This window comes from Buteo buteo, chromosome Z (assembly GCF_964188355.1).
Source record: "Buteo buteo chromosome Z, bButBut1.hap1.1, whole genome shotgun sequence".
Lineage (NCBI taxonomy): Eukaryota > Metazoa > Chordata > Aves > Accipitriformes > Accipitridae > Buteo > Buteo buteo.
The window spans coordinates 74,430,614-74,443,958 of NC_134204.1; the positions used below are offsets into that span (position 1 = coordinate 74,430,614).

General features: G+C 42.4%; 1 protein-coding gene across 1 annotated transcript; it reads left to right on the forward strand.

Moving 5' to 3' along the window:
* The first annotated feature begins 1,400 nt into the window (after nt 1-1,400).
* Nucleotides 1,401-2,789, forward strand: TUSC1 (tumor suppressor candidate 1). The gene has a single exon (XM_075019424.1). The coding sequence runs from the start codon at nt 1,410-1,412 to the stop codon at nt 1,992-1,994; it is 585 nt and encodes a 194-aa protein (XP_074875525.1). The 5' UTR covers nt 1,401-1,409; the 3' UTR covers nt 1,995-2,789.
* Nucleotides 2,790-13,345: the final 10,556 nt, after the last annotated feature.

Sequence of the window (13,345 nt, forward strand, 5' to 3'; positions counted from 1 at the left end):
TTCACTTTCACACAGACTGAAGAGCCTCAGCACTCTACTGGATTCGGTCTATAGCTCAAAGTAAAATTTTATGGACATCTTGGCAGTGGGTATACCTATGGATTTCCAAAGCAGGAACATTAAGAAGTGACTAGTAAACAGGCATTAACGTGATTCTTTCAATTCAAAACCAGTTCAGTCACATACTACATGGAATGACTATAATGCCCTAGTCAATCTCTCCTTGGAAGCTGGCTTAGTACAGGTAATATTTGCTGTAAGTTCATTTTTGCTGATCAGCAGTCATGGCAAAAGTAGAGTGATACTAAGATTACTTCTGTCCTGCAGTGATTTAGTGTTTCTTTTTTAAACCTTTTAAGTAAATAGTCATCATTTGGAGCTGAAAAGGTTCTGAAAAGAATTACTATAATTACTGCTATGCACTGTTTGTTTAACTTCAAATATACGATCCCTACTCAGAATTTCAGCTGGTAATTAACAGAACATTGGATCATAAAGCAAAACACAGGCCCCGTCACAAACAGTTTACAACCTGAAGTGCAAAAATTAGACAGAGGTCCACAGCGGTACGTACTGCACAGCCGTGGTAATCCCAACAGGACTACTTCACTGTGCAGATACCTACACGCATAGTTATGTAAAGGAGAACAGCCGAAGAGAATTGATGAGAACCTCAGACGACTAATGCATTTCACCACCCACTCTGAAATGCCAGGGACAGAGTCCTCACATCCTATTCTCATGTTCTTTTGGAAATTGTTTACAGCCAAGTCTGTATCACACGATCTTGTTACTTTAAGCCGAATCATCTACCAGCTGTCAGAACTGCTCACGTACCGACTAGGCGTCCTTATCACCTGCACTTTTTACTCCTTAAACCCCAACCACCCAGCAACACTGGAGCAGACTAACGCTTATCCAACCAGGCCTCCACTTCACACGCGCTTCCGAGCGGACGTTAACTTTGCGCCGCAGCCACCGCTCTCCAGTTAACAGTAAAAACGAGGCCCACGCGAACGAACGCTGGAGGGCTGCGCAACCACGCCTGTCCGTGGACCCCCACCTCGTCAGACAGGCAGTGGGGGGTGGACGGGGCTATTCTGAGAGGGGACCCCCCCCCAGCAGCCCAAGCCCATCCGCCACCTCACGCGGTCAGGAAACACGGGGCGGAAGAGGACGACTCGTCACCCAGAAGGCCGCGGCGGGTCTGTGGGCCGAGGCCCCGCAGGCCGCCGGCGCCCCCGCAGCGGAGCCCCGCGCCCCGCGTGGCCGTGGCCCCGCCCCCGCCATGGCTGGGCCGCCCCGACCCCCGGCCCCTCCTCCGGCGGGCGAAGCCCCGCCCCTGATTTGCATAGGGCGGCGGCGGCGGCGGCGGCGGGGCGTGCAGGCGGGCTGCGGGAAGGGCACGGATGAGGCGCATGCGCGTGGGGGACGGGCGCTGGGGCTGTAACGGCTCGGCGCGGAGAGGCCGGGCGGGGTTCGCCGCCGCCGCCCCCGCCGGCGGCCCCTGCTGCGGCGGGGCGGAGGAGATCGCCGCGCCGGGCGGCCGGCAGGAGGGCTGGCGGGGCCAGTCGCGGGGCTCGGCGCAGCAGCTGGCGGAGCGGTACGCGGACCTGGCGGCCAGCCACGGCGAGGCGCTGCGGCAGCGGGAGGAGCAGGAGTGGCACAACGCGCGGCTGCGCCAAGAGAACGCCCGGCTGCGCCTGGAGAACCGCCGCCTGCGCCGGGAGAACCGCTGCCTCTTCCGCCAGGCCCTGCTGGGTCCCGGCCCCGACCAGCCCGCCGCGGGCGAGAAGGCGGAGGCGGAGGCCCTGCGCGCCCAGCTGCGGCGGCTGCAGGAGAAGCATCGCCGGGCCTTGCAGCACCTGCGGCGCTGCAGGGCGGCCGGCGGGCCGGAGGCCTCGGAGCTGGACGAGCTGCTGGAGGAGGACGAGAAGCCGCCGTCTCCCCCCGAGCAGCTGCTGGTGAAGAGGAGCCTGGTGCCGCCCGTGTAGCCGGGCCGCGGGCGAAGGAGGCGCGGCGCGGCCGGGAGGGCTGCTGTGAGGGGGCGGCTCGGCGGGGCCGCCCGCCCGCCGCCGCCGCCGCGGGCAGCGGCGGGTCTCGGGGCGGGGGAGAGGCGGCTTGCCCCCTCCTTCGTCCCTTCCATGGCCCCGGCGAAGCGCGGGGGTGACCGCCTCTGCCCGCCCCCCTTCAGTCAAAAGAGGCTTTTCCCAAAGAAAGGGGGGGGGGAGAGGAGTTGGGGGGGGGGGTAATCGGCTTCCCAGAGGTATGGCCGGGAAGCGTTGACCGTGATAAAGGAGGAGCAGGTTCAGGTGGGAAGTTGAGGCTTGGAAATGTTTCAGTCGAGGTGTGCCTCGAAGCAGCTGTTGCCGTGGAGAAAAGAGCCACGGCGCAAAGAACAGTTGGTCTCATGTCGCCACATGGCATGGAACTGTGCTTCCTTCCTTCGGGGACCAGCTGTGGATCACCTTTTTTCTCTTTTGAGTTAGTGACTGTCATGTAGACCTCAACAGTTATGGAGACTATCAGAATATGGCTCTCACTAGTTCTTAGTAGTCTGTGTATGTCTGTTAGGAAAGGGCCTGGAGGAACCTTGCAAGCTTCTTTGTCAGCACTCCAGTAACAGTCGGTCATCGTTTTAACCCCTCTGAATTGTCTGGACAGTCACTGCAAAACAGTATTTGTATCTTTGATGGTGGACTTTGTTCACTCTCACATGAATATTGGTTTGCATTTCACACTTTCACTTAAAACTGCAGCTGATAATAAAACCGTGACACATCAAATAACTGTCTTAAGTGTGATTTTTAACGATTATTTTGAAATTGTAGATGAAACACCCTTCAGACCCTTGTAATGCGCTGCGTCAAAGCCAAAGGAATTGGTTATTTATTGCACCTTTCTTAAGAATGTCTACTATTTGAAAGCAAAGTACTTATTTTTCACATCTGTCGTCTTTTAGAAAAAAACTACTGCTTGAAAGCAACCCTTGTAAATAACAGAGACATCAGTTGGTTTTGTAATGTTCCCTCATTATTTTTTGTTGTTGTTTAAAAGCTGTTGACTTCAGGTTTGCGATTGGTTCCCTAAAGCTTTAATAGCCAAGGTCTGTTCTAGCTCATAGTTAAAGTAACATGAAAAGCTGAAAGTCCATCTTTTCTACAAGTATCTTTGATAATATAACTTCTGAAAAGAGTAGTTGTATCTCTTCCTACAATGCCAGCATAAGCCTCTGATCTTAAAATGGCTGCAGTGCTTGTTAAGTCTCTCTGGACCTGCACCCTCAAGTAAGCACGTTCTCAAAATGGAAAAACAATTTAGCATGGTGCAGTTAATTTCTCCTTCATGAGGGGTTGTGAGTATTGATGCCCAGGTGTGGTGTTTGATTGTTCTATAAATGAAGTATTCTCAGAAATGCTTAGATTGATAAATGCCTAAGAATTACAGTACCTACAATAAGTGTACCACCAGGTTTGTCTTAATGGCAGTTTTCGGTAAACTATGAATACCAAAGCAACATAGGACCATGTTAAGATGCAATGCTAGAAATGTGTAACTGTGCCAACCATCCTTTTCAAAAGTTAAAGTATTGGCATGTAGAAAAGAGAAGATATTCTGGAATTTTCTGATAAAATGTGCAAAATTCTTTATTAAACTTCTGGGACGCTCCCAATAAATGGAGTTTTTATGCAAGAGCACTAAGTTCTATGCAAGTGTATATAAAGGATTTTTTACTTTTTAAATTTTTTCTGTATCTTGATAGAGAAATTATGAAACAACCCTGCAGATTACAAAATACAGAGGAAAAAAAAAAGAATATTTCGCTAAGATTCAAATTAATGTGAAGAGTGCCACAGAAGAGATTTCATGAAATTGCTGCTTCCAGATGAACTGCAGTAAATTAGCACTTAATTCAGTCAAGTTGCAAAAGTTTCATGCAACCAATCATCTGATCTAGTTGTGAGTTTGTTTTTGAGAGAAAAAGACAAGAAAATACAAGATTTAGGAAAAGTCTTTAGTAAGATGCTGCAAAAGTAGTACTTCACTATAGTGTCCCCCAATTAATGGCTTACAGGTGGTGGGTTTCCTTTATGACACACTTGTATTATCCTTGGCTACAGGAAACTACAAATACTGAGACTTACAGGACAAGTCAATATACAGGTATGTCATGAAGGATATACCTGTTCAAGCTTTAATGGCTGTATGCTGCATTTGTCTATATGGCTGGTTCTAACAGTTGGTAGCTTGATATCATAGGCAGACACTCACACCTGGCCCTGAAACTGTAGTTCAGCCAAAACCCCTTGTGTCGATGGTTGGCAGAAAGCACAGAGTAGCTTTGGAATTGCCAGATGCATTGCAGCATCTATGCGTCTGAAGTGACGGGAGAAGTGTTACTACAGTTGTATGAATAGCTTAAACCTTCCTCTACTTTTGGTTAAGGTCTGTTTCATTTCCTGTGGTTCTGTGTTCTGCCCAGTGAGCAGTCAAATCTTGAGGTTCCAGCCTTCGCTTTGTACTCCCAAATATTGTCTTTAATTCTGTTTATCATGTTCTGGACTATGACAAGTATTTGTCCTTCTTTTGTTCTAGTTGTGGTAGTGTCTCTGCATTTCAATGTCTTGCTCTGTTGAACCTTTCTTCCTCCGGCGTGACTGAATGCTACTTCCCTGGATTTGGAAGAGAGTGCACTGCAGAACAAAATTGCTACAGTATACTCAGCAAACAGAACCATGCTGTCCTGTTGTCCTTTTTATAATTCCACTTTTTTTGATTTAAAATAATTTTAGCCATATACTGACTGTGAATTTCAAAATCATACGTTTTTTCAAGTTTCTGATTCTAGGTTTTAAGTACCTATTTCTTTGCCATAGTTATTTGAAAAAAAAAAAAAGGTTTTGGTAAGGCCAAATTATTGAAGACTGGTGGATTATTTTCCTTTTTATAAATCTTTTTGTTTATAATTGACTTTTACTGCCTAGTATTTTGTACTACAGTGCATCAGAGTGCTATATGGGAGTGAGTTTGTTTTTAGGTAAGTTTTTTATTAGAGAATGAATTGAATCCAAGTTTGGATTTGGGGGTTTGGGCATTTTGTGTTTTGTTTAGTTTTGGTTTGTTGGGGTTTTTTCCCCCCACATAAATACATAGAAACATAACAACGTATAAAACATATGGCAGTAGTACCTTCCTGATCACCTTGTTAAATCACAGCATTTAAAATATGAATACATATTCTCTTAACTTTCTTTGACAAATGTATATATAAATTTGTAAAGGCAAACAGAACCAAAAATCCTGTAGCCTTTCACTCTATTGCTAAGAAAATAAAATTATTTTCTTTGTTTCTTAAGGAAGTGCTCAGTCTTAGCTGCAGACTTTTCCTTACTCTTCTGTCCTGTGCCTCATGTTAACAAATTATTATGAAGTGTATGTCAAAATGGAAGCTTTATGCATGGCTATATTAAAACTGTATTAAAATCTTCTGGGGCCCTGTGTGAATTTGATGGCATTTACTTTAAAACACATGCGTGTGAGCAGAATGGCTCCGTGTCGGTGCCATATTTAATATACACTCTATTGCTCTTTTGAGACCTAATTTAAGTTTCATTAAATATTGTACTCTGAAGGAGTCTTTGTCCGCTGTGCTCATCTCCTTGAATATGTTAGGGCCTTGGGGTGCTTTAGCTGCCCACAGAGAATAATGAAATAAATTAAATGTCTTTGTATGATAAACTAATGCCATTCAGATTAGTTTAGTTCAGCTACTCTCCTACGCGAGCAGTCATCTGTTACTCCTCCCTTTCTGTCTGTCTCACTGTGTGCAGTATCCCCTTTTGGTTTTGTTCAGTTCAGCAAAGACATTTGGAAGATGTATAGAAAGCCTCTTTTCCAAACTTGCAAATGATTTAAAGTAGTGGTTTAAACCTGGATTTTTAGTGATCACAAATTAACAAGGTCTTTCCTGTATATCCAGTGATACCTGGTGTCTATATTATCATACTGGGAAGTTTAAGTGTAACTGCATGGGTGCAGTCATCGTTCTATACAATATCCAGATTGAATTTACTGCCACATCCCTTCCAATATAAAACCTCGTGTCATTCAGACAATAATAGCAGCACGTGATTATAAAGCTCGTTTTTTAAAAAGCTTGCAACCAGTATTATTTAATGACTTTCAAGGCTATTGCTTGCTCTTTGTGCTGTCAGGGATCTTTGTGCAGTCAGAATGTAGTTGTAGCAGAAGAGAAGATAAAAGACATTACATTTAGAGGGGATAAAGAGGCTGCATTAGATCTAGCTTTATAGGAGGGAGTGTGGTATAAGGCTGGGAAGACAGCAAATTGGTTGGATAATCCAGAGAAAGAGAACATTTTGTGGAAGAGAATTACTGTGGAACGATGTGACCATCAAACAAAAGCTAATGGAATTATTATATTCATATAGATTGGTGTATTTTTAATGAATAAAAATCTTGAATGCTAAGTTTGGATAAAGTAAGAGTTTAGCACTGAGGAAAAATGCAACTGCCTCTTGCACTGGCATGTCTTTGAAGTGAGGGCAAGCTTTGGAGAGCTGCTCTACAAACAATCCTTAGCCTCTGCTGACATTATTAGCAGTGGTGTTCATTAAGGTTAATTTACTTCATGTGAAAATTTATGAGGGCCAGAAGATTGAGTATCTCCATTTTATAAATGCTGCAGGATTGTCAATGACCTCAAGTGCTTTACACAGTTGTTTGCAATTTAGCGTCTAGACTAGTACAACTCTTAACCCCCTGGTGGGGTACTGGTTCAGTAATAGAGGAATGTGCTGCAATCAACCAGCAGCATCCAGGTGCTGTGCTTTGACAAACCCAGGAGGTAAGTGCCTGACCTAGCCTGATGCTGATTAGCGCGTGAGAGCTCAGGGCATACCCAGAGGTGAGGTGGTTGCAGAGCGTGTAAATACAGTAGGTCTAATATGTTAGTGGTCTTGACTTCTGTTATAATGACTGCCTACAAAAATTATGTGGGCTACTGAAATAACAGCTGGTGTGTTTCTGTGTGAATTGTGAATAATTAGCTGCACCTGTGTTTCTTCTCCTTACTAAGTATGAAATACTCTTGTTTATTCCTTAGTCAGAACCATGACTCTGTGAGTGTTAGGTAATTCTTTCTTCATGGTGAAGAGGGTCACATCGTTCTACCTGGCTGTTAGAAAGCCTCATTCCTAGCTGAGGCTTTTATGACTTATAGTTTTGAATTTTGTTATTGCTTTTCATTCAGAAGTAAGGATTTTTTAAAATTCTATCAAAAATCTTATTTTGCTTTTACAGTTTGAGGGAGTTTTGCTGTGCTGCACTGGTGAGGAAGAAAAGCTTCAGGGTGGATGCTGTAAAATCATTTAGAATCAGAGCACTGTGTCTGACATGTTTTCCCAAGGACTTCAACTGTCCAAAAGTAAGATGCAAAAAAGCAGAAGTTTTCAAAGAAATCCTATGGAAGATTTTGTTTTTCTTCTGGTATTATTTTTTTTTAGTAATGTAAGAACTGTAGCTTTAACAAGAGTTAAATATTTCATTACTCTGCACTGTAAATATAAGTGACTGGATCTGCTGAAGGACTTGGGCACATGAAATCTAAAATAAGGCACTAAAAGCACCAGAGATGCTCAGAAATCTAAATATAAGGCCTTTACTGCCAAAAGCAGCCCCAGAAGACTCTCTTTATTGAAACCTCTGTTTATTGTGAAAGAAACAGCTGTAAAACTAGTGTAAAAGTCAAATTCGACCCTGCGTGCTTGAGACTTGTATGGGCAGTGCTGAAACAAGCACTAGCAATTGGAGAATAGTGCATGAAAAACTGCTCGTCTTCTGGATATGATTAGATGCTCTTGGCTAAATTTGAATAGTCTCTGGCTTGGAGGACATCGGAGGACATCTGGAGAGGGGACGAAAGAGGGGGCTTCAGGTGTTAGTCAACTTGGTTGCTAGCCTTCCCTTGGTACCAGAGAAGCTTTTGTTTGTGTTCTGCCAGAGTGTTTCATTTTGGCTTTTAGCTAAAGAAGCTTTTGGGCATTTCTCCATCCCTTCAGTGGCTGCTGAGTAGGGCAAAACTCAGAAGCTTGCAAGATCTCCCTTTGGCCAATTAAGAGGCCAGAAGTGTGGCTAGAAAAAGACTGAATATATCTGGTTAAAGAACAGATGGGAGGATTTCTGACCATATGGGTAAGAAGCCCTTGTTGCATTGAAGATTTGCATGTAAAAGAAGCTAAGAGGAATGCTAGACTCCAGCAATCTGACATAGGAAATACTGTTGCAATGGTGTAGCAAAGTTGAATGCAGGCTCTCACAGGAGAGGAAGATGCGTTTATTTCCAAAAATTAAAGCAAAACTAACTTTACTCATTCAGATTCATGCTTTCATAAGGAAAAACTCACAAGCACTGAGATGCATGTGTCTGGCAGTTCAGCCCCAAAACACATACCCTGGTAGTTCCCAGGCAGTCCTTCCAAGGCTTCTTGGGTGAGATGTAGGGCAAATGATACCATCTTAAAAGTCTCCCTCTCCTGGATTTTTAGGTTGGTTACCTTATGCTGCCTTTGTATATATATTTTTTGTGCCCTTTATGAGCTGGCTGTGAGCAGCCTCTCAGTTCCCACCTCAGTAATTTATCAGGGTTTGCATACTCTCTTTTTGTCTCCTGGCCTGAGTGTCCTGAGAAGCTGCACACAGATGTATGGTGGGGTCTTTGTGACTCGGTAACGTAGGTGTCGTTCTTAACTGCTCTTTGAAATTGGCTCTTTCTACTGGTTCCTCACCCAGACCTTTTTCCCTCTCCACCACATAGACCAATCTTGACTTTTCTGTTGCAGATCTCTAGAGCAGATTCTGGTGGGAACATTCTGCTTTGGAGTGGACCTCCATGATGAGTACTTTTCAGCTGCATTCAGAACTGCATTTAGAGCTGAATTAGAGCCTGCTCTCAAAATGCAGGGAAAGAATGCATGCACCTAACTCTCAACTGCAGTCACCCAAGTTACATTTCTGTACTTTGTACATTAAACTTCACCAGGAGCTTTAAGATTTCCCTTTCTGTATGCCAAGCAGCGCTGCAATCTCAGACAAGCTGAGGATATCATTGTGTTAACCCATGCCTACTGCCAAATAGTATTGGAAGTCTTTATGTTCCCCCCACATGTTAAGCTCTTCTGAGTGGCTCATACAGTACCAGTTTCACAGAGCAGTCCTCAGGTGTTGGACACAATGCAAAATATGGGAATGGTGCCATTTTCTTAAGAAAACACAGCTGAAGGTGGGACTCTCACACAACAACTTAAAGCTTAGAAAGCTTATTCAGGATGTGGTTTCTGTCTTTGGCATAAAGAAATTCAAACTCATTCTCTCACTTTCTAAGAGCTTGCTTGGCTTTGCTAGTGGGGAACTGTGTTGTCTTACTGAGACACTTCTGCCCTGCAGAAAAATTGAATGCCATACCTACGAGACAGAAAGGAGGCATTTTGCTGATGTATTAAGTGATTAACCTGCTGTATGATGGAAGCCTTGGGTCAGTGGCAATAAGGGTGCTGGGTTCTCAGACTTTGCTTCAGAGAACTATTGTACAGTGATTTCTAATAGTGGTACCTGTTAATTGATACATTAATTTCTTTATTTTGGTTGGGTTTTTTTTTCTCCCTTCATAGCTCCTACCTTTAATTCCCTTTTAATAACCCTATTTCAAAGTATGCTGAGGTTCATCCATCATTTGCAATCTTAGGGAATTTTTAATTTGTTTCTCTCTTTAGAACTCCTGAGATAAGAGGTTCACAACAGGGATAGATTCAGTAGGGAATCCCCATTTTCTTTGAAAGATTTCCACATATTATGTGGGTATCCTGAAAAAATAAAGATTATTTTTATGACAACAGACCTGTTACCCCGAGGGTGCTGACTGATGAAGCCAACACACTGGTTTTCCTAACATTTTTCATAAATAAAGTCCTTAGTATCACTGCTGCTGCCTCAGGAAGAAAAGGAGAAAGATGTGGTTTTACGAGCCTTTCCTGTAGAAATTGAAAATGTGTAATTCTGTCCATAAGGGAACAACTAGCCAGAATACTGTCATTGACCACTCTTCTTTGCAACAAAATGAGGTACAAAATAAACCAGGAAAGCGTCCAGTTTTGTTGGGTAAAAGCTTGTGTTTTTATGTGTACACATAGCTTTAACACAACTTAAAAATATGGTCATGAGTCTCTGCAATCAGTTGTTGAATTTAACTAATTTTTTTCCTCTTTAAACACAGGTGTGAAAACTTGCTTTATCCTTTTCATGCTAAGTCTTTTCAGTGACATCATTGTTCAGTACAGTTATGTAACCTCAGACTTTTTACACCAATTCCTTTCTTTTCAAAGCAGGTATTTTAATAGTTTAGATAGCAGCTGTCCAACTAAGAAATTTCTTTTCAGCTAGTAGCATAAATTTTATTAAATGAAATTCAGGTGATGATACAGCTCATTAGGAACCTGATTTAGCTGAATCTGTGAGGCTGTTCTAGATTGTATACTTGCACATCTATGTTAACTGTAAACTTCAGTGCTGCTGGCTCACTAGAAAATTTGTCATACATTATTATGTATTTATAATAATTTTCTGTGGAATGTTAAGTACATTATACACTGCCTTTTTGATTGAAATGGCTCATGGACTCTCTGGAATATTGAAAGTGTTAGATGACGCTATTTGTAAGTTTGAATTTTGGGGAAAATAGTGTGCTCTTACATTGATAAGCAAGACAGTGAAATAGTGTGGTTCAGTATGACTGGTTTGATTTAGCTGAACCATGACAATTAAAAGCAAGCGTGAGCCAGGTTCAGCACATCAGTTAAACACAGGTAACTAAGAAGTTGCACAGCAGTGGATGTTTCTCCTTAGCTGCCTTATTCTTTCTTCTGAGTACCCCTTGATTATTTGAAGGAAAAAATTATTACATGTCATATAGTGGAGCTATGCACCACTGCGTAGTTGCACACTGTGCCATTTTTATAAGGTCTGTAGGAGGCAGCTTTTCTCCTGCCAGTTCACAGCTTGGTAACTTTTACCAGACAACTGAGTACCTATCAGTTACGATAATCTGAGGGGAAAGGGTGGAGGGAATTAGAAGCTGGGTAAGGACTCTGTGGTTTCATATCTTTGCACTGGTGGTAGGAGTACAAGTGTGTGCATATGTGTTCAGGTAAATGTATACACACACATAGATGTAGTCTTTATAGAATTTTATACAAGACTTTTTCTGAATACACACCAAGGTACAAGGTCAAAATATTCTCTCTGCTTGTCTGTCCTCTAGGCTGTGCTGATTCCACTTCTACTCCAACACGCTAAGCTTGCAGGAACAGGTCGGTCTGAGACTGCAGTGCTGGTGATTTCTTCTGGACCTGTCCAGCTAGGGAGGAGGAGCAGGAACAGATAAGTTGATTTGTATACATATTTCTGTGGAGGTTACGATGGCAAAATGGATTGTGCAGGTCTGTCCTTGATCTCATCCCCACTGTTTATTCCCAGTGCTTGAAGCAAAGATCCAAAGATGTCCAGAGGCAATGTGGGGGTCCAGACAAAAGATTTCATAGATGAGTATTTCCCTTCTCTATGCTTCCCACCTGGAGATTCACTGAATTCTTATCTTCTTTGCCCCCAAGGATGCTGGAGAGGGCACATTCTCATTTTGATGTGATTTGATTAATTTTCTAGTGATTAAATTGTGTTTGAGGCTTTATGTCTGTAATTATACTTGGGTGCAGCTTGGAATTTTTTTGCTTTTGTTTTCCTTTTTTCCCATCTTGCTATGCACCTGTTGTTGAACATTGGTTCTTTTAGATATTGCTAATGTTTTGGGAGACATGGGGGAAAAAATACTCATTCATACAATAGTATTTTGGAAGCCAGTGGAAGTAATCATGGGATAAAAGCCAACAAAATTTGACCCTTCTGAAGTGATATTATAATGGTATTTTGTGCTTGTGGCAGAAGGATGATCACTAAAATGAATTCTGCCTGCCCTAAAGCTGGGGATGAAAAGTGAGAAAGCTGTGTGTGCTGTACTTGCCTTAAATGTCTCATAAAGCTGGGAACTATAAAGAATGCCGTTTCTTAGTGTCTGAGTAAGTCTTTCTGAGCTACAGCAAAAAAGTGGAGATCTGGGTGCCCTCTTAACAGGCTGTCAGTAAGCCATTTTTGTGCTAGGTTTCAGCTTTGAATTAACCATTAAAAATGATGAAATAAAATATGCAAAACACATTACAAATATTACAGGAGCATATTTTTTTATTTCCTGCTCTTATAATCTGTAATCAGCTATAAAATTGATGTGCTTGGCTACCAATCCATTCCAGAAGGGCATTCCTCAGTCTGTTACTGATTACATTGGTTGCTGAAAAATAGCCCTTAAATATTCCTAAAGTGAAGGCTTATTGCCACCATAGGAACAGCGTATTCCTTTCACAGGTCTGGTAGTCCTGTCTTGTTTTAGAGATTAATACCTATACATCCTTAACATTAAACTGTCTGTAGTTTTCCTGCTTGCTAAGGGTCTTAAACTAGCCCTGTGTATGGAGAATAGCTTTGCGTAATGTCTGTGCACTACCACCTTAATGAATCTACCCTACCAGTGTAGGGTTTCTTTTTAAATTTGTTCTTCTAAAATAGTGACTGGCTTTACTGGTTAAGAGAAGTAGGGCACTGATGATTGAATCATATTTATGTTTGAGCAAAATGCTGATAATGGACACTGAGGAATGTAAGAAGTAGTCCATGTCCCTGAGTTTGGTGACAAGAAATACCATGTTTTATTTGTGTTTCTATGAGAAGATCAGTACAGTTTCAACTAAGGCAAATGAAAAGCAAGGTAACAATTCTGCATTTTGTCAGTTAAGAATCCCACAGCTTTTAGGTTTTCCATAAAGGCAGTTTTCTTACTCATTTTCATGTATGCCTCTAACAAATAGCTCTATCTTGACTGATTTTGAAACAGTTTGCCTGAAAATCTGCCTTCTTCATGTATACAGAAAACATGTTTCTTCTCTTTAGTAAATAAAAAACCCTAATTATTATTCAAATGCTGGTCACATTGTAGTATCATGGAGGTGAGATTGGATTCATAATGAAACACATCTTTATCATGTGTCTTTCAAGTGCTATATTAAAACAACTTGGAAATTTAAACTTCAGGTTTTGGTTGTGTGGCACGTTGACTGGGGTTACCATAGTCAAGAGCTGTACATTTGGTTTTATATTACTATTATGTTATAGGAATCTGAGACACTAACTTCTTAGCTATGTTTTGTATGCCTGGAAACATGAT